Source organism: Phoca vitulina, unplaced genomic scaffold, assembly GCF_004348235.1.
Source record: "Phoca vitulina isolate PV1807 unplaced genomic scaffold, GSC_HSeal_1.0 scaffold7, whole genome shotgun sequence".
Taxonomy (NCBI): Eukaryota; Metazoa; Chordata; class Mammalia; order Carnivora; family Phocidae; genus Phoca; species Phoca vitulina.
The window spans coordinates 60,314,810-60,340,327 of NW_022589710.1; the positions used below are offsets into that span (position 1 = coordinate 60,314,810).

The following is a 25,518-nucleotide window of genomic DNA, read 5'->3' on the forward strand; positions in this document are numbered from 1 at the left end:
GTACCTCCGTCCACGTTCCCTGTGCTGTGCTTTCATCCCTGTGGCTTATTCATTTCCACGACTCGAAGCCCGTACCCCCCAATCCCCTTCACCCATCCCCCTACCACCTTCCCCTCTGGCAACCACCGGTTCTCTGTATTTATCTGCTTTTTGTTTGTTCCTTTGTTTTGTTTTTAGATTCCACTGACAAGTGGAATCATATAGCATTTGTCTTTCTGGGTCTGACTCATTTCACTTAGCATCATACCTTCTGGAATGTGGTCTGGGAACTTCTGTTACCCATCTGCGACAGGAGCGGAACAGAGTGAGAATAAGCATTTGAACACTTTTAAGCAATTTAACATGTGACAGCCGAGTACGTGGTCATTTTTCTAGGGACTCCTTTTTCTACTATTTACAAGAGGGTCAGTCAAATAAAGCAACGAGTTTTTTACCACAGAAAGTACAGGAAGCGGTCATCTGGGGAAGTGGTTATCAGCTGGGGGAGATTGTGTCTCTCCAGTTACCCTGCCTAGGTGACCTCTGGAGACATTTTTGGTTGGCAAAACTGGGGGCAGGGGTGCTCCTGGCATCTAACGGGTAGAGGCCAGGGGTGCTGAACACCCTACAATGTGCAAGACAGCCCCCCTAAACAAAGAATTCTATAGCCCCACTGCCAGTAGTGTCCAGGTTGAAAAACACTAACCTAAGGAAGAAAATCAGTAAAAATGGGGGGGCTGCTGGCATTTTTCTAGATACGTCTTCTGAGGCAAGGGAAACAAAAGCAAAAATAAATTATTGGAACTAAATCAAAATAAAAAGCTTTTGCACAGTGAAGGAAACCACCAATAAAATGAAAACACAACCTGTGGAATGGGAGAAGATACTTGTCAATGGTATATCCAATAAAGGGTTAATATGCAACATTTATAAAGAACTTACATAATTCAACACCAGAAAAACCCAAATAATCCAATTAAAAATGGGCAGGCAACCTAAATAGATATTTTTTACCAAAGACATATAGATGGCCAACAGACACGCGAAAAGATGCTCAACATCACTCGTCATCAGGGAAATGCAACTCAAACCCACAATGAGCTCTCACCTCACACCTGTCAGAATGGCTAGCATGACAGAACTAGCATTGGCGAGGATGAGGAGAAAAAGGAACCCTCGTGCGCTGTGGGTGGGAATGCAAACTGGTGTAGCCACTGTGAAGACAGTATGGGGGTTCCTCAAAAAATTAAAAACAGAATTACCATATGATCTAGTAGTTCCACTACTGGGTATCTACCCCCCAAAAACAAAAACGCTAATGTGTCAGAGAATATTCTCTGCTCCTGCAGAATTCACTGTGTGCTGGGATTTTGTCACCCATAGGCCCTTGGTAGGACGTTTATTCATCATCATGTGCTGTGACTGACCTTCTGAAAAGCGCACAGGAGGATGCTGATCAGACTCCCCTTGAAAGGTGATGCTCACCTCGTGTGGGGACAAGTTCATTGGCCGCTTCCCAGATAACACAGCTCTGTGGAGACGGCATTCCTCAGAATTCTCCTGAGGAACGGCTGGAGTCCACTTTGCCCCTTGCCATCTCGTAAGTTGTTCCCCTCCCTGACCATCTCCAGAGCCCGAGCTGAAGCACTCCTCGGCTCTCCTCTTCCTGCAAACAGGCCGCGTACATTCCCAGTTCTGGCCCACCATCTAGGGAGGCTTCTTCCCATGTTGGGTGGTCAACCTGGAAGCTCAAGTCCCTGCCTTTCATCCTGTGGCCCAGCCTGGGCTTGCGATGGCGAGAGATGCAGTTGAGGACTGTGTGGATTCTAAATTCGAAGCCTTGAGCTCTATGGAGATGTAGAGAAATCCTGCCATTCTTTCTGGGAAATGGAAGTGCTGTGTGTGTGTGTGTGTGTGTGTCTGTCTGTCTGTCTGTCTGTCTGTGGCAGGGCATGGCAGGTGAGAAGTGAAGAAGCTCAGTGACTTGCAGAGCGTCACCATGTCTAGCTTTTCAACCTAGACACAAGATGTGGTAAAAGTCTGCAGTGTTGGGCAGGTAAGCGGAGGAAGAGAGGGGCTGGCGGGAAAGCGAACCGTTGTTTCCCTGGATTAAGAATTTGCTTCCTTCCTGCCTCGTGCAAGGCCCTCTCCAGCAAGGGGACTTAACACGTGTGACACTGAGCTGAGAAACGATCATGGTCCGTGGCTCTGATGACCTTAGCTCTCCTCTTACTCAGGAGGAAACTGAGGTCAGGTCTGTCAAAGTTAGTGGCTGCATGAACTGAGGCCAGCGCTGAACTTTCTGGACTCCCAGTACAGAGCACGTTGTCCGATTGTTTACTGCCTCCTGAACCTTGATTTGTGTTGATGTTTTGAAGAGGGAGGGATGGGCCTGGGAAAACATCAAAGGAGAGATTTTCTTTTGTGATTCGGAGGAATCTCCCATTCAAGCTAAGAGCTTCCTCAAACCTCAGTGTTTTGTGGAAACTAAGGAGCTAAGTAATTTTCCACAAGCTCACAAAAGAAAGCCAAGAATAAAATTCAGACCCTAGTGACTCTTTATTGGAAATGTTTTGACAGAAGCCAAGGATGAGAATAAGCACAGAGCCTAGAAGGAATTAGGCAGACGTTTTTGTTCTGAGATCTTAGGAAAGTGGGGCTGTATGGCCAGAGCATACCTACTAGTCATTCAGCCACTGTTTAGTTAAGCACCTACTATGTGAGACCCACCTGGAAGTACATGAGATGTCCAGTTCCTTCCTTTCTCCCTGTAATTTTGCTTTACCCTCTCACTTGAACTATAGCAACTAGATGGTCTCATTAGAAGTGTAACAAATAATCCAGGGAAGAAATGGGCAGAAGACATGAATAGATACTTTTCCAAAGAAGACAGCAGATGGCCAACAGACACGTGAAGAGATGCTCAGCATCACTCATCATCAGGGAAATGCAAATCAAAACCACAGTGAGATACCACCTTACACCGGTCAGAGTGGCTAAAATCAACAACTCAGGAAACAACAGATGTTGGCGAGGATGCGGAGAAAGGGGAGCACTTTTGCACTGTTGGGGGGAATGCAAGCTGGTGCAGCCAGTGTGGAAAACAGTATGGAGGTTCCTCAAAAATTTAAAAATATCACTGCCCTACGACCCAGCATTTGCACTACTAGGTATTTATCCTAAGGATACAGAAATAGTGATTCGAAGGGGCACCTGCACCCCAATGTTTATAGCAACAATGTCCACAATAGCCAAAATATGGGAAAAGCCCACATGTCCAAGAAGATGTGATACACACACACACACACACACACACACACACACAGGAATGTTACTCAGCCATCAAAAAGAGGGAAATCTTGCCATTTGCAATGACATGGACAGAACTAGAGGGTATTATGCTAAGCAGAATAAGGAAGTCAGAGAAAGACAAATACCGTATAATTTCACTCATATGTGGAATTTAAGAAGCAAAACAGATGAACATAGGGGAAGGGAAAGAAAAGTAAGAAAAACTGAGAAGGAGGCAAATCATAAGAGACTCTTAAATATAGAGAACACCCTGAGGGTTGATGGGTGGGGGATGGGCTAAATGGGTGACAGGCATTAAGGAGGGCACTTGTTGGGATGAACACTGGGTGTTGTATGTAGGTGATAAATCACTAAATTCTACCCCTGAAACCAGTACTACACTATATGTTAACTAACTTGAATTAAAGAAGGAAAAAGAAGTGTAAATGTTTACAAGGAGCACATATTTCCTCAGCCAGTGCTCACTGGGGGACTGCCTTCGATGCCTCTCTCAGGAAAGGAGAAGCCATTCTCTTCTTTCTGGGAGGATCTCACTGTGCCTTACCAAACAGGACTGATGAACTCAGTGCCTGTCTGCTGAATTCTGGCCTGATACTTCTTGCCTTGAGGCCACTTGGGAGAGAGACAGGATTGTGCCAAAGAGAAAGATGGCCAAACAGGGAACCCCAGGGACTGGGGTGGGGAGACAGGGTAAGAGTGCTGAGGGGGTGACCCTGACCCACAACGGTGGGTTATGAAATGGTGAGAGTAGCCTGGCAGGTCCCTCTGTGAACTCTATGTGCTCGTCCCTCTGTCACCTGGGCTCTCGCTCCTCCTTCATCTAGGGGACAGGAATGGCTCCTTATTCTCTACTTCCCAAGCCCAGTTGGCCAAGGTCCAGTGTATCAGTCAGAATTATCCAGAGAAAAAGAACCAATAAGAGGCATGTGTACACACACACCCATAAAGGGATTTATGTCATGGAAATAGTTCATGTGATTACAGGGACTGGCAAGTCTGAAATCTGTAAGATGGCCAGGTGGGCTGGAAACTCTCAAGGCAAGAGCTGATGTATCAGTCTTGAGGCAGAATTTTTCTCTAAAGGCCTTCAACTGATTAGATGACACCCACTGATGTGCTTAAGGGCAATCTCCTTTACTTAAAGTCAGTTGAAGGTAGATGTTAAGCACATTCACAAAATATCTTCATGGCAGTACTTAGATTTGTGTTTGATTTAATGACTGGGCACTATAGCCTAGCCAAGTTGCCAAAATTAACCATTCCATCCCGCATACAGCTCCGCGGTGACCTCAGGACCAGGTAGAGGTAAAGGGAGGGCCATTGCAACCTTCCTCCAGGTCCATTTCTGGTTAGTGGGACCCTGGACCACTCACTCTTGGCAAGTCATCCATCCTTGCCTAGATCAGAATGTCCTTGGTGGGAGGTACTCCAGCATCTACCTTTCCCTAAGAACTATTCACTTAACCTCATTGAACTTGAGGCTGACAAGGATAAGGATGTACCGAGTGTCCATGTTGGAAATGATGGAGGTCTTTCCTGGCATGTCAGCACAGATTAATTTGAACTCTCTTGGCTAATTGGTATTAATTTTTACTCCAGGTCACTGAACTCCTAATGAGCAGGGTGGCCATGAAATTTATCATCCAGACTAGGACACTTTTGAGAGTGAAGGGGCACTGTTAATCATTCTGGACAGCGGATGTGAATCAGGATGGTCCTGGGAAAATCAGAGCATATAAAAGACTTCATTGTGGCCATTGCTGCGTCTTCTTAAGAGCTCTTTCACGGGGAGTTATTTTCTGTGCCTGTGTTCCGTAGAGCAAGAGTTAATCAAGTCAACAATATGAGCGCTGTTGTGGGTTGAATTGTGTTCCCCCAAAAGATAGGTTGAGGTCCTAATCCTTGTTATCTCTGAATGTGACCTTATTTGGAAATAGGGTCTTTGCATAATTAGTCAGGAGGAGGTCACGTTGGGGTGGGGCGGGGAGGGGACCATCCAAAAGAAAGCCATTTAGGATTCCTCCACCTGCTACATCCACTGGATTCATTTTGGTGTATTTCTTTTCAGTTCTTTTCTTTGGCTTATTTATTCGTAGCTGCAAACAAACCACCTGCGATTTTGTGTGTGTTTTCATTAATGATTAGATTTATTTCCACATCCAAGGTCTTTTTTTTTTTTTTTTTTTGAATGACACTTGACCTAAAGTGTGCCACAAGGGCAGGGGCTTTGCCTGTCTTGTTCATGGCTATATTCCCAGGACACAGAACAGTGCTGGGACATGGTAGGTGCCAGTAAACATTTCTAGAAGGACTGGAGGAATGTGTCACAACCATAGAACCATTTCCCTATTACTGGATGATGAGTGACTTACAGTTTTTCGCGGTAATGGACTCTTCACTTCTATGGTTTTCCCCTTATATGTTGAGTGGCACACTTAGAATACAAACCAAATGATGAGTTGTGTCAAAGAGAAGAAACCTTTTCTGGCTCTTGCTATATAGTCAAGTGCTGTTTAGAGCTGAATTACCCAGGTATCAGTCCTTGGGCAACTTCCTTAACCTTTCTGTGCCCTAGTTTGCCCATCTGTAAAATGGGACTAATGATAATATTTCACAGGCTCATTGTAAGGATTAAACAACACTATGTGTAAGGTACTTAGAGTGCTTGGTATACAGTAGGCCCTGTATATGTCTGCTATTTAGGGTTTATACATAAAACATCATGCTAACAAAAAGTTACATCTCTGTTCCCAAGTAGAAATAATCACTGTCTTTTTGATAAATTCAGTGCCTCTCTGTGGTGTCCCCTGGTGAGCAGCTCAGAGTTTGATTGTTTTACCGTGATCAAGAACCTTGGTTACTGATTCACTGGAGGTATATAGTGTGCATTCTTGGTCCCGTCCTGTAGCTGGGTGCCGTCTGGTAGAGGTGGGGACAGGACCGGGATGAACAAATTGACCCCACGGCACACCAAGAGCACTCAACCCTAGGGTGGGAGAAATAGACACATAGACACAACCAGTGGCCATTGGAATCATGGAAATCAACGAAGGCCAACCCAATGAGAACACATCCCCGATGTTGACTCAGTTTACCACAGCAAGGGAGTCCGCTACCATCGCTTGTCTTTGGCAGAGACGCAAAGGCAGGTAGGGGAGGAGAGAAGATTTATAGCAAGAACAGGAGGCTTGGGGTGGGCCCCAGTGGGAGAGGATTGGCGTGGGAAGCTAGCGGCGGGCTGACTGGAAGCAGGGCGTGTCACGCCATTGGTTTGGGGAGTATATTTGTTTCCTAGGCCTGTTGTAACAAATGACCCCAAACTGGGTGACTTAAAACAACAAATTTTTCTCTCCTGGTTCCAGAAGCTAGAAGTCTGAGATCAAGGGTATCGGCAGGGTTGGTGCCTCCTGGAGGCTCCGAGGAGAATCTGTTTGCTGTCCCCGCTCTGGCTTCTGGTGGCCGCCAGCGATCCTTGCCGTTCCCCGGCTTGTAGACCCATCACTGCGGTCTCTGAGGTCATTATTGCAAGCCTTCGTGGTGTCTCCGTGTGTCCTGTCCTCTTATAAGGACATCAGTCAGTGGACCAAGGGACCTCCCTAATCCAGTATGACCTCATTTTAATTTAAATAATTACATCTGCAAAGACCTTAGGTTATAGACAAAATGATGTCCCCACCCGCCACCCCCTACTCCATATGTTGAAGCCCTAACCCCAGTGTGACAGTATTTGGATACGGCACCTTGGTAGGTAAGTCAGCCTAAATGAGGTTATAGGTGGGGCTCTAATCCAATGGGACCGGCCCTTAGAAGCAGGCAGGATAGCAGAGCTCAGTCTCTGCACACACAGAGGAGGCCACATGAGGACACGGCGCGAAAACTGCTGTCCCCAAGCCAGGAAGAGGGGCCTCACCAGACACCAACCCTGTGGGCAGTTTGATCTTGGACACCCAGCCTCTGGAACTGTGAGAAAACAAATTTCTGTTGTTTAAGCTCCCTTGTCTGTGGTATTTTGTTGTGGCAGCCCTAGAAGGCTCATGTACCTAATTTCTTTTTTTTAACTGAAAATCAATTTAATTAACATACAGTGTATTATTAGTTTCAGAGGTAGAGGTCAGTGATTCATCCGTTGCATATAACACCCATTGCTCATCATATCATGCATCCTCCTTAATGCCCGTCACGCAGTTACCCCAGCCCCCCACCTCCCTCCCCTCCAGTACCCCTCAGTTTGTTTCCTGTGGTTAAGAGTCTCTTACGGTTTGTCTCCCTCTCTGATTTTGTCTTGTTTTATTTTTCCTTCCCTTCCCCTATGTTCATCTGCTTTGTTTCTTAAATTCCACATATGAGTCAGATCATACGGTATTTGTCTTTGACTGATTTGTTTCACTTAGCATAAGACACTCTAGTTCCATCCACATCATTGCAGATGGAAAGATTTCGTTCTTTTCGATGGATGAGTAGTATCCCATTGTGTGTATATATATGTATCACATCATCTTTATCCATTCATCTAATTTCTAAATAAGTTTCTTGGTGGACATGGGTTTTATTCAGCCCATTATAGGGAGCATATTTAGCTTTCTCTGGCTGGTCTTGAGTTGGAAGTGGGGACAAGCTGTAGGGAAGCTGGCCCTCGCTGATCAAGCTCTGACCATGTGGGCCAGTTGTGGTTGGGCTTCCTGGGCTTCCAGATGCATGGGTCAGAGTTCTGTTGTCCTGTATGGTGTGGCCATTGTCCATTTGTCCATTTGGGTTATTAATTCTATTGCTAAGTAGCTGTGATGCTGAGTAAAAGCACTTGATGTCTCTGCACTTCAGTGTCCTTTTCTCCCCTTTAAAATGGGGGGTTAAGGGCACCTGGGTGGCTCAGTCGTTAAGCGTCTGCCTTCGGCTTAGGTCATGATCCCAGGGTCCTGGGATCGAGCCCCACATCGGGCTCCCTGCTCTGCGGGAAGCCTGCTTCTCCCTCTCCCACTCCCCCTGCTTGTGTTCCTGCTCTCGCTATATCTCTCTCTGTCAAATAAATAAATAAAATCTTTAAAAATAAAAAAATAAAAAAAATAAAATAAAATGGGGGGTTAAGTGGTTCTCATGGGCAGGAAAAAGATGTTCAGCATCAGGCCAGGGAGGGAGGTGGAAATGGCAGTGTTGGCTTAGAGGATGTCGCCCCTATGATTTTGATAAGCCCATGCCCTGTCCTGGGTGCAGGACCACTGGGCCAGGTAGCATCTGGAGCCTCTTTCAGCCCTAAAATCCCACAGTGGTTGCTCCTGGAGAGAGCAGTCCTACTGCTGGATCTTCCAATCATATCTTTGTTTTTCATGGTGCTTAATCTCTTTTGGAATGTGCTGGAAGAAAAAAAAAAAAGATAGGATTTTTAAACTCCTTTTCATGCTGGTTAGGCCAATGATTTAATTATTTTTGCTCCTGGTTGAGACATGAGGGTGATGGTATAAAACCTAGACATTCCAGCTATTGCCCATGAAAGGTATAAAACTCTTCGCGAAGTTATTTTAAACCATAGAATTGGGGGGGAAAATCACGATTTTTTTTTTGCTTTTGGTTTCTGGCACTCGGGTGGTTTCTAAAACACATAAGTTGAAATGATGGAAGTTTGAAGCTATTTAAATTACTTCCCCAGCCTTACAGTCTAGCTTACATCGTTTCAGAATAAACGTCAGGGCTCAGAACGTGGGGCTATTTTTAACCGAGGTAGAAAGCAGAGAGAGAGAGAAAGAATGGCGTGTTTTGAGGCAATTTTTTTTTTCTGTTTTGAAAAATTCACTTCACAGTTTATATTCCGTAAAGAGAGTCGACTAATTGAAAGGTTGAAGAAAGATCAGCTTTAATGGAGGCACATCTCTGTCAAACCCTTTCCTTCTGGGAAAGGTCACGGCTCAGCATCCAGGCAGCACCGTGGAAGGCCAGAGCTGAGGAAGCAGGGCCGGCCAGCCTGTCTCTTGGGCATCCTTTGGGCAGAGCTCGTTCTAGTGGGTTTGTGTCCAAAGCGAGGTCGAAGGCCAAATACTCATTCACTCCACGGATGTTTCCTGAACACCCACCTGGTGCCAGAACCCGGCAGCTCACAGGCTCGAGCAGAGCCAGCGTGAGAGGGCAGGTGGCAGGCGACAGGAGGACACGAGAGATGGGGGGCCACCCCGGGCCGGTGGGCATTTATCCTCAGCGCAGCTGGGAACCGTTGAAGGGCTTCAAGCCCTCGGCACCTGTGGAGGAGTTGGTCTGGCTGCGTGCGGAGCACGGAAGGGGGCAGATCGAGAGAGGACACGAGCTGGGGAGGCAGGCGGAGCGGGAGAGGTGGGTGGGCGCAAGCCGCATGGGCGGTGAGATTGCCCGGACCCCGTGGAGCGCTGGCTGAAGGCGGGCAGAGGGTAGCAGTCAGCGTTCCATGCGGGAAATAGAAGCCCTTCTCCGCATTTTAAACAGAAAGGAGTTTAATTCAGGGAACGATGTGCTTACGAAATTGTAAGAAGGGCTAAAGGAACAGGAGCTGGAAATGGGAAGATCAAATTCAAAGACAACCTTGGGGGGAATAAGGAAGAGGGTGCTGTTGCCAGGAGAGCCTCTCTACACTTACATCTCTGGAACCTGGGCTGCCGGAGGAAGAACCCCTCTGCCTCTTGTCCTCCCTCCCAGTCGCCTAGGTTGGCAGAACCTACTTCCTATGCAGAACCCCAGCTTCAAGATTGTCCAGACTCCACAGAACAAGGAACAGAGCTGATACATGTGACCGTGCAGCGCACAGCCTTGTGCACTATACTAGTGTCCTTGATGGGAAGGCTCGTGGAAGGAAGTTAAATTGGAAGCTGGGTGCCAGTTGGCCCTGTCCACCCATCACAGAGCGTGGGGGAGGAGGAGGGACCAACACCAGGGACCAACACTGGGATTTCTTTCATGCAGACCAACATGGATGGTGGGCCACTCACTGGGGACAGGTTTTAGGTACTTCTAGGATGGCGACGGTGTGACGTTCAGTTGGTACCTGGGTGTATTAGGTCTTGAGCTCAGGAAAGATTGGGATTTGGGAGAAGTCTGCAGAGATTAGGGAGTCAAAGCCAAGATCACGTGGGGAAGGTGCGTAGATGGAGAGAGAAGAGGGTTCAGGGAAGAGCTCTGAGAACCACAGTATTCGGGGTTCCACGAGGGAGGGTCCCCTAAAGGCCACTGGGCAAGTGAGGAGAATGAGGGAGTCAAGCTAAGCGAGAACATCAAGTGGAGGTGGGATCACACAGCTATGTGGGTGAATCCTAATGCATTTTGTCAAGTGAAAGAAGCCAGACCAAAGGGGGCAAAAGAGACCAGAAGGCAAGGCTGCATATTGAATGATTCCATTGATATGACGTCTGGGAAAGGCAAACTGTAGGGAAAGGAAACACACCAGTGGTGGCCAGGAGTTGGGGTGCAGAGGGGGGATGATTACAAAAAGTCAGCACGAGGGAATTTTTGAGACGCTGGAACTCTGCTGTCTCAGGATGTGATGGGTGGATCTCAAGACCCATGCCCCCAAAGAATGAATTCTATATGTAATGTGGTTCGATGGGTGGGTGGATAGATCGATCATTCATTCATTCATTCACTCATTCATTCATGTGTTCCTACATCCATAAATGGGAAGTGGTCAGTTTTATTAAATATTTCAGGTAGGTTGAGGAAGAGGAGTGACAGGTTTTCCCGGAGCCATGAAGTAATGGACAAGACCTCTGCATGGGTAGACCATGGACTATCAGCAGAATTGGCCCACGGCATGCATGTGCAGTCCTCTTTTCAAGAGCACGACTTCTTGCCCTGGCCCTTAGAGCTTCAGGAATACAGAGCCTGTCCTTGGGTAAAGGAGACATTGGTCCCGATTTGTACCTGTTAGGGGTAAAATGCTCTAAAGAGCCTGGTATTTGTTGGGTTCCCACATGGGTCCTCCTCTCCTCACTTGTGCCAAACCTGTGATGGTAGGCAAATCTAGCTTCTCAGATCCTCCATTTCCTCATCAAGAAAACAGGGCTGTGGGACCAATGTGGCAGACTGATATGGCAGATGGGAGGGCTTTGAAAAGTTTGCAACGCAGCCTTTAACCTCGATGTGGGTGCCCTTCTCTCCATGGGCTTGCTGCTCGCGCCCCCTCGGGTCAGTAACCCACCTGGCTTGCTTCACTCCCCACCGTCCCCGCAAGCTTCTCACTGTCTCTCAGTCATTTGTTTACTTGTCCTACTGCCCCCAGCCCCTTACGGGCACATCTGCTAGACTCATAGTTAATGCTTGTGCCTGGCGCACAGTGATGCTCAAGAAATGTGTATCGATCTGTACGCTTTCAGGATCAGGGTATTTGCCATCTCGATATCCTGCTGCTTTCTGAATAACTTTGGCTTTCTCTGAAAGTCAAGTCACCCTCCAAGATGAGGAGCGGCCAAGCCCACGGATGCCTCAGGATCCCGTCTGCTCTTTCCCAGAAGGTCCGACACCTATTAGCAAATACTTGTTGAACAAATTAATACATTTTGAAAAGGAGCAGCAATGTTGGCAGAAGTACAAAGCCTTGAAAGGGCAACACTGACTCAGGGGTTCTGAAATACGATCGCATCATCCATGTAAGTTTGTCAACAAAAAAGGTCAAGTGTGCCTGGGGGTCTTGTTTATAGGGTGTTAGCTGGGTAGCTGATGGTGGGGAGGGGGGTTGCAGATGCTTTTGTCCCCAGGGGCCTTACAGTTTCCCCTCCGATGTTCAGGAAGGCACCTGGTGGGAAAGACCCCCCCCACACACACACACATACAGTTCCCACCTGCCCTGCACACAGTGGAGGTGGGGGGATAGGAGGGAGGCCGACATCTGAGGTGTAAGGAGAGGGGTGTGTTCAGAACCACAAGTAATGGAGAAGCCAGTCCTGGGCACCAAAGTCCAAAGGAAAGAATCCTAAAAGGGAAGTGGGCAGAGGCTGCTGGGTCTTTGGCAGCTTTCCCTCCCCTCCTCTTCCCCGGGCTCCCCCCACCCCCATCCCCCAGTGTCAGGGTGCTGGGATCATCCTTGGTTTCCCAGCTCGGCTCTACCTGCAGACACATCCCTTCCCTTTCCCCACACCCACCCCTGCCAGATTTCTGTAGCTTAAAGGCTTAGGCGTGACCTCAAAAGCCGCGTGTGCCTGCCCCCTTGATTCCTCCCTCCTCCCTGGTGGGGATTTGAGCAGACGGGATGGCTCGGCCCCTCACAGACGTGCAAACATCATGCCTTGAACATGGCCCAGGGGCTCCTGATCCCAGCAAGCCCAGGAGGAGAGTTTTTCTCAGGAAGCCGGGATTAAGCGGCCCCAGCATCCAGATCCTGATGTGGCTGGTCTGATCTCATTTGCCCTCTCCTGCTCGTCCCCTCTAAGCTGGTTTTGCCTTCCCTTCTGCTTTCGCAAACCCAAGCCTCATCCCCTGGAGCAATGGTGACAGCCTTGTGTCAAAGGTAGAGTCTGGAAGTTAACCATCCTGTGTGACAGCCGCCTAACTGGGGCTGAGTGCTGTGCGTCGTTTAACCCTTACAGCAGCCTGGGGGGTGGCAGGCTCTGCAGTGATCCCCACTTAGAGGTGAGGGAACAGCCCCTGAGGTGTTAAGCAACTTGCGAAGGTCCTGCGAGTCCAGAAGACTTGGATGGGTACAGAGGGCAGTGGGTCATGAGCCGCGATAGCTCGGCTGATTACTCTGTCTTGGCTGGCAAAATTAAGTCCTGGATGGCGTGCCCTCCCCGCCGCCACCCTCCGGGTTCTATGCAGGGTTGCAGAGCAAGCAAGGTGCTGTGGCTGAACCAGTAGAAGCCTGTCCCTACCAAGGACAAAGCCGTTTATAATCCCTATCTCCCCCCTGCTGGAGCCCAGTGATATGTCCTCAGAGCAGAAAGGCACATTACTTTATTCTAATTTTCAAAGAATTCCCAGGATTGAATAAATCACCGGCTCTCAGCACACTGGCTCGGAGAATCAGGAATGGTCTCGAATTTTCAGGGCAGAAACGTCTATCGATCTGCCTTGAAATACCCCAGACTGTTGAATTTCTTCTGGAAAAACAAGACCCCGGCCACAGGAATGCCGAGCCTCCCCCTTTAAAATGACCATCTCTGAGCCGACAGGCCTGGAAGCAGACCCTCTCCCTTGAAATGACCCAGCAGCGGTTCTATTAAAGAATTTTGATTACAGGGAAAAAAAAAAAAAAGTGAAAGAATCCATATTTCATTAAAGGTTGCTTGTTTTAAAGTGGGAACATTTTCTGGATGTCTGGGGAGCTGATGTTTTCTAGGTCTTGCGGGAGAGTCTGGTCTTAAAAAACAAGATTTTCCACATAAGGGAGAAATCATCACTTTCAGAGCTTAAGGCCAAATTGTATTAACAGAGAAAGGGATTTTTTTTGCCCTGGAAGTTTCTTTGCGAGCATTTATGGAGCACCTACCATGAAGCTGGTGTCATTCTAGGGGTTTAAGCGGTTTATGAGGGTAATGAGAGCATTCTGATAGGATGAGAGGATATAGATGGGTATTTTTATTTGTATTTTACCATTTTTTAGTTCAACTGACTGTTACAGTGTTTTGGGCACCCGCTGTGTGCCAGGCCTGGCGAAGACACAGAGGATGTAATACAGGGCAGTGTGGATCCCCACCTTCCAGAAGCTTCCAGTCTAGCTGATGGGATGAAGACGTGGGGCTGTGGAAGCATCCAACCGGGGACTTGCAGAAATGACCTTCACAAAGTACTCCTCCATCGCTCATCTCGAATTGGGGAGTGGAGTGAGAAGGCATTGTTCCTTCATTGCCTGTGAGCTTTGAGGCCCAAGAAGTTGCTCAGATCCCTCGGGAGTGTCAAGGGTGATACCCCAAAAGCTGGGTGTTTGATTCCTAATACAGAAAGCCCTGCACATCACAGGGCCATCCATCGTCCAGGATGATGAGAGCCCATAACAGGAGTGGGTGGTAACAGCCCAACAGGGGCCTTCTTGGGGCCAAAGGAGGGACTGTGACATGGTACTCGATGACCCAAGATGGCGGAATGCTGGTGGCGGCACACTTGGTGCCTGAGGGATCCAGCGGATAAGGGGACGGGGACCAGTGCTCTCAGCCCTCATTCCCTACCTTGCTGTGTCTCAGCCTGGGGCCCGGCTCCAAAACTCACCTGGAGCCTCACTCCCATTGATGGTGTTCCCTATGTGTGTGGTTCCACGGGAGTGCACCCAGCTGGGGGACAAGAGTTTTTCCTCCTCGTACCAACACTGCCATCCCCAACACGGCCGATGTCACTTGACCTCTGTGGGGATCTTGGCTTCCCCGTCTGGAGTGACAGATCCATCATGGGCAGGAGGAGAGGTTGAGAGGAGGGGCCGGTGGGCCTGGGAGAAGCTGAAAGTGCTTTGCCGGAGAACACCTGTCCCTGAGCTCTGGGGGGTACACAGGGGACCAGAAATGACTCCGGTGTGAGGGGATGAGCCTGCTTCTCAATTCTTACCTCGCAGTGGCAAGGGAATCCTATCCCAGAATCCTAGGAGGGCACGTTTGAAATTCACCACAGGCTGGAAATGCTTTAAAAAGTAAGGTATAGGGCGCCTGGGTGGCTCAGTTGGTTAAGCGACTGCCTTCGGCTCAGGTCATGATCCCAGAGTCCTGGGATCAAGTCCCACATCGGGCTCCCGGCCCAGCGGGGAGCCTGCTTCTCCCTCTGACCTTATCCCCTCTCATGCTGTTTCTCTCTCTCTGTCAAATAAATATAAATAAACAAAATCTTTAAAAAAATAAAAAATAAAAAGTAAGGCATATTATTAAAGTCAGTCTCACCATTTTGCTGAGGATGAAACTGAGGTCCACAGAGGTTAAGGAACTGTCCTTGTAGACACAGCTGCAAACATTCGAGGCAGGATCTGAACCTCGTGGCAGTGTGACCGCAGAGAACCTGCCCTCCTGAGTGGGAATGACCGTCTCCAGCCTCAACCTGACTGTCGACAGGGACTGCGTTTGTAATAGATCCAAGTAGGCATTGAAGCCACTTGGGACTCCCAACTCTCTGCTGGGAACGTGATCAGAATCCTTTGACAAAGTGAGGAACCATCCCCTGATTTCTCTCTTTGGTGTATTTTGACGTTTTTTTACTTTTTTTTTTCCTCCAGTAACATCTTTATTGAGGTAGAATTCACATACCATACAATTCACCTATTTAAGGTTTATAACTGGGTGGCTCTTAGCATGTTCATAGTTGTGCAAACATCACCACAATTTTAGAACGATTTCATGAACCCCAAAAGAAACCCTGCACCCTTTAACTGTTATCCCCCAAACCATCCTGCCTTCCAGCCCTAGGCAACCACTAATCTACCTCTATCTCTCTAGATTTGCCTCTTCTGGAATTTTATATTAATGGAATCTTACAATATGTGGCCCTGCGTGACGGGTTCCTCTCAGCATCGTGTTTTCCTTCACAAGGGTTCCTCCGTGTTGTAGCATGTGTCCGTGTTTTGTCTTTGTGTGGCCAAATATTCCCTTGTATGGCTAGACCAAGTTTTATTTATCCACTCATTCATTGGTGGATGTTTGGGTTGTTTCCATATTTTGGCGCTTATGAATAATACTGCCATGAACATCCCTGTGCAAGCTTTGTGTGGACGTGTTCTCACTTCTCTTGGGCAGATACTTGGGATTAGACTTGCTGTGTCATGTGGTAACTAGATGTTTAACCCTTTGAGGAACTGCCAGACTGTCTTTCCACAGCAGCTGTGCCCCCCCCCCACCCCCCGGCCAGTTGTGAGGACTCCAACCTCTCTATGCCCTTGCTAATATTTGTTATTATTTCTCTTTGCCATCCTAGTGGGTAGGAAGTGTTTCGATACTTTAAGAAAAATTGCAAGGGATACGTTAAATTTGATCAACCCCAAGTTTCTAGAACGTCTGTGGATAATCCAATACTCGGCGATGTTTTCCGGACAGCGTGGGCATGCCGTGGGCCCCGGAGCGGTAGCTGGCCGGCCCCCTCCCAGGGCAGTCCAAAGCCTAGCAAGTTCTACAGTCCACAGGGGACTCACGCTGCCAGTGGGGCCATCACAAGGCCCACTGGCAACTCACACCCTGCTGTGTCCTCTTGTCTTCCAGCGATTCACGAGTTCCCCGCAGACCTGTTCTCCAACAAGGAGCGACAGCACGGAGCCGTCCTGCTGCATATCCTCGGTGTAAGTGGCCCGGGTGGGATGGGCTGTTTCTACACCACAGGCAGGCGAAGCGTGTCTGCAGAGCACGGCCGAGCCGGAGTGTGTCAACGATGTCCCGTCCTCGTAAGACGGTACCTGGGAGAACAGGCGCTGGACCCGTTTTAACCACCAAAAACCCAGAATCTTAAAGATGTCGGGTGACTGGCTCTGTGTTGCACAGCAAGTGACCTCAAGAGCCAAGACAGGACTTCAAGTCTTCCTGGGCCCCATTTTCTGCTTTCATAAAAAGGGAGTGACAGCATCTTTCCCAGATGTGTGAACAGGTGTGAATGTGTGAGTAAAGTGCACCAGACGTTGCACAACATGTAAGAAGTGCTCTGTGCATGCTTGCTGTCATGATTCCCATGATCCCCCACCCCCATCCCAAATCTCACCACCTTGACATAACTATAGTTTAAAACTTTGGTGCACTCCTTCTCAAATTTCCCTGTCTTCAGATGAGCCTTGGTGGACAAAAGGTGGAATTCAAATACCAATTCAAAAAGAAATAGCGGGTCCAAACCTAAATTATAGGCAAAAGTTGCTCTTCTCTGTCAGCAGTAAGCAAACTGCAGCCTGAAGTCATTGCTGGTGTTTGTAAATAAAGTTTTATTGGAACACAGCCGTCCCCATCATTTCTGTGTTCTCTGCGGCTGCTTTTGTGCTTCAGTCCCAAAGTAGTTGTAACGCGGTGATGTGGTCCACAGAGCCAAAAATATTTACTATCTGTCCCTTTGCAGAAAAAGTTTGCCAGCCCTATTGTGTGGTGTGGAGAAACGAAAGTGCTCACGATTTGCTTTTCTACTTGGGACACGGCAAATTTTCCTCTGATTAGGTTCCCCAACCACCCAGCACCATTTGCTTCTATAAGCCCCACCAAGGATTAGTCTTTGCAAGAGAGAATTCAGAAAATGAAAGCTAGGATTCTCGCAGAGATAGTAGCCCCCTGAGAATGATGAGTGAGTGAAGTTTTAATTAACAGGATAAACCATTAATGAAAATGAAGGTTGTAGGCAAATATTGAGTGACAGGCCTGTGTATTTCCGTAATAGAGCTATTATCTTCCTAGCTCCTCTGGCTTTCCCACGCCCTCCTCTTTCACAAAGAGGGTGTGGGCTTGGCGAATTAATCCCATATTTCTGGTGCTCTGCTTCAGGAAAGTCTTGGTGTTGCTTGACTTTCCCAAGACAAAACCTTTTCTCCTGAACCTGAGAACACCTCAGGAATTTTGCCAGAGCCCTTTAGAGCTGACATTAGCCAAACGATGCCTAGAGGGCCAAATCTAGCCCACCTCCTGATTTTATAAATAAAGTTTTATTGGAACGCAGCCACACCCCCTCCATGTTCTCTTCTATGGCTGCGGAGTCATTGTGGCAGAGACCGTGTGACCTGTCAAGACTGAAACATTTACTATCTGACCATTCCAGAGAAACTTTGCTGACCCCTTCTTTAAGAGCAAGAAAAGGCTCAAGCTTTGGAGACATTTTTGTCTGCAGCGCTAGGAAGCTTCTCAGTTGCCCCACCAGAGCAGTGTGGAACCATCTTGGCCTCCTTTTCTCTCAAGTGTTTCCAAGGCCATCAAGAGAGCTACGGCCTCCCTTTGCCTGGAAGATGATGTTGGGGGAGCTTCTGGGGGTGTGAATTCAAGTCTGTATCCTGAGATTTTTATAGCAGGATCTCTCTCCCCTCGTTCTCTCTCCTTCACCCATAACCCCCAGTATTTGTTTCTTTTTGCTTCCCCCCCCCCCCAAAGGTAGTGAGTCAGATCCAGGGACAGCTGTGCCTGGACTGCAGTAGACACCTGCCTTAGAGGCCTTGGCCACAGCTGATATATCTTCCAGTTTATTTAGTCACAATTCATTAGTGTGCTACTCCAACAACTTCACAATTGTTTTTGCTGAAGCAGCCCAGCCCTTCCCATTTCTGTGAACAGAGCATCCATATCACTTTGTCTTTGAAGAAAGAAATGCTTCCCTCGGCATTTAGCACACAAAGTCCCATCTGTCCATGGGCCCTGGGCTTGGCCCGTCCCTCCAACCTCATATCCTCTATTTTCCACTTCAGTCTCACTCTGGTCTTACCTGCATTAGTCACCTTGCTGTTCCTCAAGGGCATCAAGCACACTCCTACCTCAGGACCTTTGCACTGGCCTTTCCCCAACAGTTACACGTTATTTGCCTATTTGCCCCACTAAGGTCAGTTACAGGATGCAGAGGCATTTCCTGGCAGGTTAGCCATGGATCCCTGATGCCTAGAATAGCGCCTGGCCCATAGGATGAGCTCAGTGAAACCATGTTGGATGAACAGGACAGGGAGGGGTTCTGTATATAAAACCATTTGAAAACTACTGATCTGTTCTTACTCTGTCATCAGATAGATGAAGAGACTGAGCCCTGGAGATGTGACTTATCCAAAGTCACGTGGCAAATCAGTCCTAGAATCAGCAATAGAATCTGGACTCTTCGTTCCATGAACCTCCGTGTGTGAATGGCTTGTGTATTTTAACCTTTGCCAACATTAGGTAGCATTCCAGAAATTGCTGGCTCTCCAGCTGCCATTCATTCCAGCAGGGGGTGGCCGGGTGGTAAGAAGGAAATGGTGCCTTCACTAAAAATGAAGGGGGAAGATCAGGCTTGTTCTCATTTTAAACTCTTAAAATGGTGATTCTAAATGCTTTCCTTCTTAGCCCTGAGTGTTAGATCTGGCCTTTCAAGAGCAGACTCTGGTGCCGGGGAGAGAGCTGGTGCTTTACAAAGAGAGGAAGGAGCCCAAGACCATGTGGCCTGAGCTCTCATCCCCTTTGCTGCCCAGCACATTATTTCCTGTCCCTGGGACTCAGTTTCCCCGTCTGCTTGTGAGGGGATTGAGGGAGCAAATCTCTCTGGTGGTGGAATTTTCCTCTGTCTCTCTCTCTGTGCATCTAGCCTCTGCCTTGGCCAGGTGATGGCTGCCTGGTTCGGGGCGCGACAGCTGGCCGGCCGTGCCTCCTCGGCAGCAGGTGCCTTTGCTGAAGATCTCCCCCATTTCCTCCTCAGGCTCTGTACATGTTCTACGCCTTGGCCATAGTCTGCGATGACTTTTTTGTTCCGTCTCTAGAGAAGATCTGCGAGGTATGTAGAGGGGACTTGGGATCCCACAGCAAAGCCGGGCAGGGAGGCAGGGGACCTGGGGCGACCTAGGACATAGGACACGTCAGGGCCAGACTGAGAAGGACCAAGCAGGGAGCACTCTGGTGGTGAAGATTGGCCACACGCTTAGTGTGGCCACAGCAAAGCCTGGCTTTGAAAGCCCTAGAGTAGAGTTGGCAGAGGGCGTCCTCTCCCCGATTTGGCAGAAGAAAGGCTCCTGGTGGGCAGTCAGCACCCAGAACCTCTGGCTTCCCGAAGCAGCAGGTGGCAGGTACCAGGTGGGGATCTGTGTCTTGGAGGAGGGTGCCGAGGCTGAGCAGGGAATACCCTTTGGTCCAATGTTTGCAGGCTGACATTTTCTCCTTCTAATTGTTTTGTGAACTTTTGACTTTCTTGTCTTCTCTCTCCTCACATGCAAGACTCCAGCGCTGGGGCGCTTGGCCGGCTCAGTTGGTAGAGCATGTAACTCTTGATCTTGGGGTTGTGGGTTCGAGCCCCACGTTGAGTGTAGAGATTACTTAAAAATAAAATCTTAAAAAAAAAAAAAAAAAAAAAGGCTCCAGTGTGTCTCTCTGCTCTGCCTTACCCTTGGCTTCTGACCAAGGAAGGCAAACTACCTCTACTTCCAGCACCTACTATGTGCAGATGGCTCTGGGCTTTGGCACACTTTGTCCCTGTGAAATCTCTCAGCTGTTTGAGGCCATGTTGTTGTTGTGACATCTGCAGCCGGAGACAGAGCTGGTTAGGACAGGTGCTTCCATGCTGCTAAGCACAGAAGAGGGACTTTTTGACCTGGGCCTCCTGAAGAGTGAGGGATGTGACAGAGGTGTGCAAAGGCCTTCCCCTCCCCCTGTCTCTCTTTGCTCACCTCTCCACCTCTCACCCGGCTCAGACCGCACGGTGGGTCAGTGAGTAAGTTGAGCCGGCGAAAGAGCGTAAGGAGAGAATCAGGAAATGTCCTCTGGGGATGGGCGACCAATGCACAGGACAGTGCCCAGTGGAAGTGCCCCTCCAGGTTACCTGTCTCTGTAAGGACACAGACGTGAGCGAGGGGATTTTCCTGGATCTATGGGCAAATCCACTAGAAGGGGCTCAGTGAGAGCCATCAAAGGACTGAAGAGCCTAAAGGAGGGATGCAGTGTCTCTGTTGGGGAGAAGCCTAGGAGGGCTTCATGGAGGAAGCGGTATTTGGTCCAAGCTTGCGCAGTGGTGAGGATTTCTCCAAGCAGAGAGGGCAGGGAAGGGTGTTCCAGGAGGAAGGAGGAGCCCAGGCAAAGACAGAACAGGATGTAGCATGGTTTGTATTGTGCTAGAAGATACTAGAGATGCTTTGATGGCAGATCATCTTCTGTGGAACCCTCTCCTGGTTGATGAGGTTAGGGTGGCCAGGCTTCTGCCCTGGGGGGTCAGTGCTTGACAGAAGTCCAGAGCTCCGACCCATCCGAGGGACCCCTTCCTACAGCAAGGTCAGCAGGGAGGTTGTGCTGACCCCAGGCTGCCCAGGGTACTTTGGAAGGTGGATGCAGGAGGACACCAAGCCCTGCCCAGACGCCTTCTGAGCACCACAGAGAAGGTGCCTTCAGGTTGGTGTTCAGGGAGATCCAGAATCTTGGTGGTTTCTCCCAACATCCAAAGCCCCCGGCACCACATTCTTGATCAGAGGATTGGCCTCTGTGGCTGGAGCACGGCCTTGCCAAGCAGAGTGTGTCTTGACAGAGCTCCAGCCCTACGTCATGCTGCCTCATCCCCTGAGAGAGGGTGTCTGGGTCTTCGTCTCCGTGAGCAGCCGTGCATTGGGCCTGCCACGGAGAAGACCTTCTGGAATGCAAGGGCCAGACTGTGCATCTGGGACCTCCAGGTTCCTGGAGAAGTCTGCGTGGTACCCAGGGTCTGTGTGGGCCCTGGGGGTGGCTCCCTGCTGAGCACCACTGCGTACCAGACTCTGTGAGGTGCTGGCGACCCAAGGCTGAGAAAAAGGCCAACCTGTCCTCCTCGTCCGGTGGGGAAGGCAAGGGCAGAATCCTCGGACCCTCATCGGGTGATCTGTGCTTCGTTAATTGGAGGACCAGACTCTTTGACCTGTCCCAGGGGACAGGTGGCTCTGGGTGTACCCCTAGAGAGGAGACCTCATTTAGGGGCTTGGAGAGTGAGCAGAAACTGACAGGGGAAGGGGACAGGGGACTCCGGGTGGGGTGGCCGACAGAGTAGCGGGAGGTGTGTGCTCGGGGTGCCGGGAGGCGACACGGCCCGCTCAGGCCACAGCAGTTTCCCCACGCTTTCTGGGGCCGCAGGAGTGTCCGCTGAGTGTGTCCGCTGTCCCCACCTCCCAGCCTGAGTGTCTGTGGTCACTTCCGTTTCAGAAGCTCCATCTGAGTGAAGACGTTGCTGGAGCCACCTTCATGGCTGCGGGAAGCTCGACGCCCGAGCTGTTTGCCTCCGTTATTGGTAAGAAATCCCAACCAGCCAGGGACCCAGGGTCTAGACCCCCCTCACCTGACCAGTGAGGGCATTTGTCAGCTCGGAGCCTCTGTTTTCTCAACTGTAGAACGGGAGAGCTGGGGAGACAGAAGGTAGCGGTTCCCTGGGGCATGCGGTGGAGCGAAGAGTGGGTGGGGAGAGGGTTCCTTTTGGGGGTGATGAGAATGTTCTAAAATTAGATTGTGGTGACGGTTGCACAATTCTGGGACTATACCAAAAAACTGGATTATATACTTCAAGTGGGTGAGTTTTATGGCATGTGAATTATATCTCGATAAAGCTATTAAAAAAAAAAAACGGGGAGTGGAGTAGCTGGTCCCCAGGACACTGTCTCCTCTCTGGTTTTGCCGTCCCCCTCAGCCCCACAGGCATTGTGGTGAGAACAACTCCCTCCGTCCATGGGGCTGGGGACACAGACCTCACAGCGGCCTGGGTCGGGGGCAGGGCAGGCCCAGGAGGATTTCCGCCTCTCCCGTTGCAGGCGTGTTCATCACCCACGGAGACGTTGGGGTTGGGACCATCGTGGGCTCTGCCGTGTTCAACATCTTGTGCATAATTGGCGTTTGTGGATTATTTGCGGGGCAGGTCAGTGGTTTGTCTCCCTTCGTAGAGTGACCTAAGGGACAGCAGTGGGGGAACCCAGGGCCGCCCCTTAGATGCGCCCTCGACTGAATGAGGCTGAGCAAGTCAGCTTCCCCCTCTGAGCCCAGGTCCTCACGGGTGCAAGTGGCGTCTGACGTTCCTTCCACATCCCGCACCAGCGGATCCGAGGGCAGGACAGTGTCGGCTCTGCTGTCCGGGCCGAGCGTGAGCGTTCACTCAGTAGCAGTAGATCTTTGAGAGGCACGTCCTATAACCCTGACGCTGAGCTAGATTCTGGAAATATCTGAGGCCTGCCTTTGGCCTCCTTAGCAAGGAGCATGAAGCTGACCTGTTGCTGATACCCCATCAGCATCTTCCTGGTCGTCAGGGCCGTGGGGACGTTAGACTCACCCTCAGAGAGTGAGACTCACGAGTAGGCCCTACCTGGCCAAGGGAGGTAGAGGTGGGTGGCTAGTTTACCACCAGAAGCTTCCAGCATCAGGGGGAAAGCAAGTACTTCTGGCCTCTGCCTTGACCTTGGGCTTCTGCTGTGAGACATGAGATGTTACCTTGAAGGAGCTTGGCCATCACTTACAAACATTCTGTACTTTTGTTCTGTTCCCCAAATATAGTGAAGAACACTGGGCGGCCTTGAGCAGCCAGGAAAGATTTGTTTCTGGTGGCACAGTTAGGAGGAGCTCCATGGGCACATCCCTGCACCTGCAGGGCTCAGGGGGTGGCGAGAAAGCCACTCCCCGCACCAACCCCCCCCCCCCAGTCTCCCCAACCAGCAGCAGCTGACAGCCCTTTGCTTGGCAGGTGGTCCGTCTGACGTGGTGGGCTGTGTGCCGAGACTCCGTGTACTACACCCTCTCTGTCGTCGTCCTCATTGCTGTGAGTTACCCCCTGCCCGTGTGCGGACACAGGACCCCTGCCTGTCTCTGTCCCCAGCGCCATAATTGATCCATCCCCTTGCCACCGTGCCTCCCCTGCCTGAAAACCTCATACCTGACACCCTGGTTATGGAGCAAATCCAGGGACCACCTTGAATTCAAAAAGGCCTTGGAAACGTCAAAGCATGTGTCACATGGTCCGAGCGGTTAAGTTCAAGCACTTTGCTCCTCAGGGGCCCTCAGAGCCTCACTTAGAGCCCGATGCCTGAGAATCAGAGTTTCTGGGTTCACCGCTTACTGCAGAGCAGGAGAGAGAGAGGCTGGTTAGAGGCAGGCGTTGTGGGCACCTGGGAGAACAGGAGAAAGGCAGAAGAGCTGGAACAGAGATTTCTCGGGTCTGTTAGTATCGGGGGGAAGGGGGGGATTACCCCTGTGGTCCCCCGAGGGCTAGGGTGACATCATGGCACACAACACTGAAGCATATGACGCAGGCTACTGCCGAGGAGTGTGCCATCCACAGGGGAGCCATCTCAATTCAAGCGGTGGCATGAGGGCAGATGCACATGGTGTGCCCAGATTTTCTGGAATGTGCCCCAGAGAGACCGTTCTCAACCTTACAAGATCTAGAGTCAACTGTATAGGGCAGTCCCATCCCTTGTATGAATCCTCTATTGCTGCGTAACAAATTTCCCCCAAACTCAGCCGCCTAAACTAGCAAGTATTTCTCGCTCTCGTTGTCTATGGATCAGGATCTGGGGGTGACTTACCTGCGTCCTCTGCTCCAGGGCTTCTCACAGATGTTGGCCAGGGTATACAACTCCCCTGGGAGAGGATCCGCTTTGGGGATCCCTGGTGGGGCTGCAGATAGGCCTCCTCCAATCCTTCCTGGCCGGCCGCGCCTCAGTACAGCGCTCACCACACTAACTGGCTTCCCTCAGAGCAAGGGTGAGAAGGTGCCAGGGTGGAAGCGAGTCTGTAACCTAATCTTGGAGGTGATAACCCATCACTTTTGCCATATTCTGTTTGTTAGAAGCCAGTCCCTAGGTCCAGGCCGTAGATACAGGTGCAGTGGCATGCATGTCAGGCAGAGGGTTACTGGGACCATTTGAGACAACTGGGACCCCTGCCTACCACAACCCTGAAAACGAAAGTTATAGATAAAATAATTCACCTGTACACGGTTTCAAAAAAAAAAAGAATCAATATGATGCCCAAACTATCAAAGACAAAAGTCATTTATAATAAAAGAATACATCTTTCAGTGTGTAAATGTTTTGGCAAGAAGATGCTAGAACCCCAGATGATGTAACCCGTTGCCCCCATACAGAAAAATCTCTGAGCCTGAAATCTACCTGCACAGACTGAAGGCCGGGTGCTGGGCGGGCACCTTGGACCCCGTGAGTGGTGCCGACATTGATGACATGATTTTCCAAAATTATGAATGACCCCTGATAAACCGCTAGGCAGAGCCAAGTCCACCTGCCCCTCCATTTGCATGATAGCTACCTCACTGGAGAATTACATATTTATTAAAACTGTGTAAAAGTACTTTGATTTGTACAGTGGAGTTAAGTTTTGGGCTCAGGTCTCCCTCCTCCTCACCGCCCCGCCACTTGCCTAAATATTTAGCCAGACATTTAAATAAGATGTGTGCCACATGTGGGAAAACCTTCTGATAGACGTATTTCACATGTTCTAGCTTGGTCAGCACCTGGCCAGCACCTTGCCTCTAAATGCCAGTAGCCCTCCACTGGGCTGTATAAACTAAAAATATCCCCCTCAAATGTCCTCACGTTCCCCAAGGCGGGCATTGGGCACCTCTCTGTTGAGTGCTACTTCCCCAGAGCCTGGAGTTTGGGGAACCTCACGGTGATGCCCAGCCAAGATGACCCCTCTCGGAAATGGCCTCCCCACGGCAGCTCCCATGTGTGCTGCCCGCCAT

General features: G+C 49.8%; 1 protein-coding gene across 4 annotated transcripts in view; it reads left to right on the forward strand.

Annotated features, from left to right (window-relative positions):
* SLC24A4 (solute carrier family 24 member 4) overlaps positions 1 to 25,518 on the forward strand; it is a 182,860-nt gene that overhangs the window by 103,473 nt on the left and 53,869 nt on the right. For all 4 annotated transcript variants that reach the window (XM_032405817.1, XM_032405814.1, XM_032405816.1 and 1 more), the window contains 5 exons: positions 16,401 to 16,477; positions 19,531 to 19,605; positions 21,984 to 22,068; positions 22,583 to 22,686; positions 23,503 to 23,577. In XM_032405817.1, the coding sequence (XP_032261708.1) occupies positions 16,401 to 16,477; positions 19,531 to 19,605; positions 21,984 to 22,068; positions 22,583 to 22,686; positions 23,503 to 23,577 (416 nt within the window). The remainder of the gene's footprint in view (positions 1 to 16,400; positions 16,478 to 19,530; positions 19,606 to 21,983; positions 22,069 to 22,582; positions 22,687 to 23,502; positions 23,578 to 25,518) is intronic.